Source organism: Plasmodium cynomolgi, chromosome 12, assembly GCF_000321355.1.
Source record: "Plasmodium cynomolgi strain B DNA, chromosome 12, whole genome shotgun sequence".
NCBI classification, from domain to species: domain Eukaryota; phylum Apicomplexa; class Aconoidasida; order Haemosporida; family Plasmodiidae; genus Plasmodium; species Plasmodium cynomolgi.
This window is the reverse complement of record NC_020405.1, coordinates 277,447-280,273: the sequence shown is the minus strand read 5'-3', so window position 1 is coordinate 280,273 and position 2,827 is coordinate 277,447. Positions and strand designations below refer to the sequence as shown.

Below are 2,827 nucleotides of genomic sequence, written 5' to 3'. Positions count from 1 at the left end.
TATTATATATGTATGTATTTGCAATGCGCGTATGCGTTTTTGTGCGGGGAAACACTCCGCCGCGGCCGTGCTATACTCCCCCCCTTAGCTTCTTTCCACGAGCGGTGGCGCGGTTTTTTAATTTTGCTTTTGCCGTGCGCATAGATATAGATATTATATATATATTATTATATTTATATATACATACATACGTACATATATTTTAGATATGCACTTGAGCATGCCGCATATCCTCGCATACCCTATTTTTCCCCGTTCGTAAATAAAAAAAAATTTCGCCTTTGAATATCTTCTCCACGGAGGGAAAAATTCCTTGCTGGTTATTTTTGACTGATAAAAATAGGCACACCAAATTTCTGGCACTCTTTTAACATCGATTTCGGCTTTGTTTTCCCCTCAATTATTTAGGTTTATTTGTTGCTTTTTTTTTTTTTTTTCCCATCCGTGTACAGAATTCAGTCCAGTTCAGTCCAAGTGACCATCGAATTTGCGCTCTTCGCAAATATATGCTATTTTCTTCTTTTCACAGTTCTGAGTTCTGCGTTATGTTTTTAAGGAGGTTCGCCTTGTTCGCGTGTGGTGTTTAACTTTTCATTGTTTTGCATAGTTTGGCATGATTGCTATTTTGTTGGCTTTGTTTTTGTGTGACTTTGTTTTTGTGTGACTTTGTTCCAATTCGCATCGCTCGGTTTGGTCAATTCATTTTTCTTTTTAATTTTTTTATTTATTTTCTTTGCCCATGGAGTTACGTAGAGTGCGCATTAGCCACCTGACACACTCCATGACGCGTTCAACTGATGACAATGTAGTGAAACACTCATCTGTGCACAAAAGAAAATAGGAAGAGGTGGGGAGGGGAGGTTCCTTCCTCTGTACGTACATTTAAGTTTATTTTACAATTTGCGACTTAACGGTGGAGCTATTTTTTTCGCACACCCCTCCCCCATCAAAGAGTGTATGTTTGCCTAAGCCGTATGTACACATCTGTTTGGGGGGGGGGATAAGGGAAACTCAATTCTGCACGTGTATAAGTATACCTGCAGAGCCAGCGTGTGCATGCGATTCTGTTGAAGCGCATGATGAGTTTAATCAGCGATTTGGGAGAGAGAGGTAGGGTAATATTTATGTTGTCATCCCTTTTTTTTTTGGTCAAAAATTGTTTTAAATGTGAAAGATGTCTCAAAAAATAATCATATTAGCCAAGTTATGGAAAGGCCAGTATGTCTCTATCCTTTATACCAACAAATCTTGGGGGCATTTTTGTGGAAAATTAGCTAGTCATCCCCCGTAGTCATTCCTCAGTTTGACTTTCGGCCTGGCCATTTGTAAGGGTACAGACGAAAAAAGTACCCATCGGCGTGAACCGTTTAAGAAGTGCTCACAGAATACGAACAATTGAACAGAACGCACGAACGTTTCGGGGATGTAATACCCACGCTATTTTACGACTGAACGATTGTTTTTCTTTTTTATTATCACCCAGTGGGTGGACACCTCTGCTATGCGCATGTACCACTGTCTGAGCATCATGTGGGACGGAAAAGGAAAAATTCCCCTGTGGTGTCCTTTTCCTGATGCCGCTTCGTCGCACTGCAAAGCGGGTGAAACTAACCCGGGCTTTAATTAACTTTTGATTTATTATTTTTGATTTATTATTTTTGATTTTTGATTTATTATTTTTTTTTTTTTCCCTTTGTCAAATATTGTGTGCAATGAGGTATGGAGGAGTAGGATGAACTGCTCCTTCAGTTGTCCCCCCAGTTCGTGTTGGCACATAACAAAGGGGAAAAAAATCCAAGTGGGAAAATGCTTAGCTGTGTGTATTTATGCCGAGTTCGCATATTTACCATGAACGTAGGAATATTTTTGGTGGGTGAAGGACATGACCGCTGATGGGGTCTTTCAAATTGACAAAACGTGCGACTAACCAGGTGGCATTGGCATATCTTTTCTTCTGTGCACCCCTTCTTCCAATTTTGTGAAATGGCCACTATGTACGGCATTCCATTTTGTAAAAACATGCACAGAAAAGGTAAAAAAAAAGAGTAATAAAAAAGGAGTAATAAAAAAGAGTAATAAAAAAGGAGTAATAAAAAAGGAGTAATAAAAAAAGAGTTATAAAAAAAAGAGTGATAAAAAAAGGGTAATAAAAAAGAGTAGTAAAAAAAGAGTAATAAAAAAAGAGTAATAAAAAAGAGTAGTAAAAAAAGAGTAATAAAATGGTACCCCCGTGAAAATATTTTAACTGTGTCTTTACTTCTTTTGGAACAAGCATGACGCAGAATGGGTAGAAGTTTCCCATTAGCTAACTGCTCCTGTGTACATAGGTTAACAAAAAGGTCTACACTATCTTCTGTCCCCCTTTTTTTTTCTTTCCCGACATGGGAGCTTGCAAAGGAAGACAGCACAACCAAAACACACGTTGTAAAGTCATTTTATTTTTTTCAATGAACGCTTGAGCGATGTTGTAATTTTCACGATATTCATCCATGCAGTTAACTCCAAATGGAGGGAAAGAAAATAATTTACGTGTTGCGTTCTTCCCCAGAGGGGGGAATAAGTGTGTACGTACAGAAGGTGCATTTTTTTCTTCCCTTTACCTCATTTGGTCTATCTACCTACGTTTTATATTTCCACGGCTCTTCCCCAATTTATGCACGTACATTTTTGTTGCAATGGAAATGGGAAAATTCCCCGCTTGTCATATTTAGTTCACACGCTTTTATTTTATTTTATTTTATTTTTATTTTTTTTTTTTTTTCCATTCGTTGGTCCCATGTTTGTAAAAATGAAGAAGAATACTTCTGTTGTCTTTTGTCTGATTGTA

At 37.8% G+C, this 2,827-nt stretch overlaps 1 protein-coding gene across 1 annotated transcript in view; it reads left to right on the top strand.

Moving 5' to 3' along the window:
• Window positions 1-2,766: 2,766 nt before the first annotated feature.
• The window catches only part of PCYB_121610 (hypothetical protein), a gene marked incomplete at its 3' end in the record, with an annotated part of 3,479 nt that continues 3,418 nt past the window's right edge, over window positions 2,767-2,827 (top strand). The window contains exon 1 of the mRNA XM_004223492.1: window positions 2,767-2,807. Within this exon, the coding sequence (XP_004223540.1) occupies window positions 2,777-2,807 (31 nt within the window). The remainder of the gene's footprint in view (window positions 2,808-2,827) is intronic.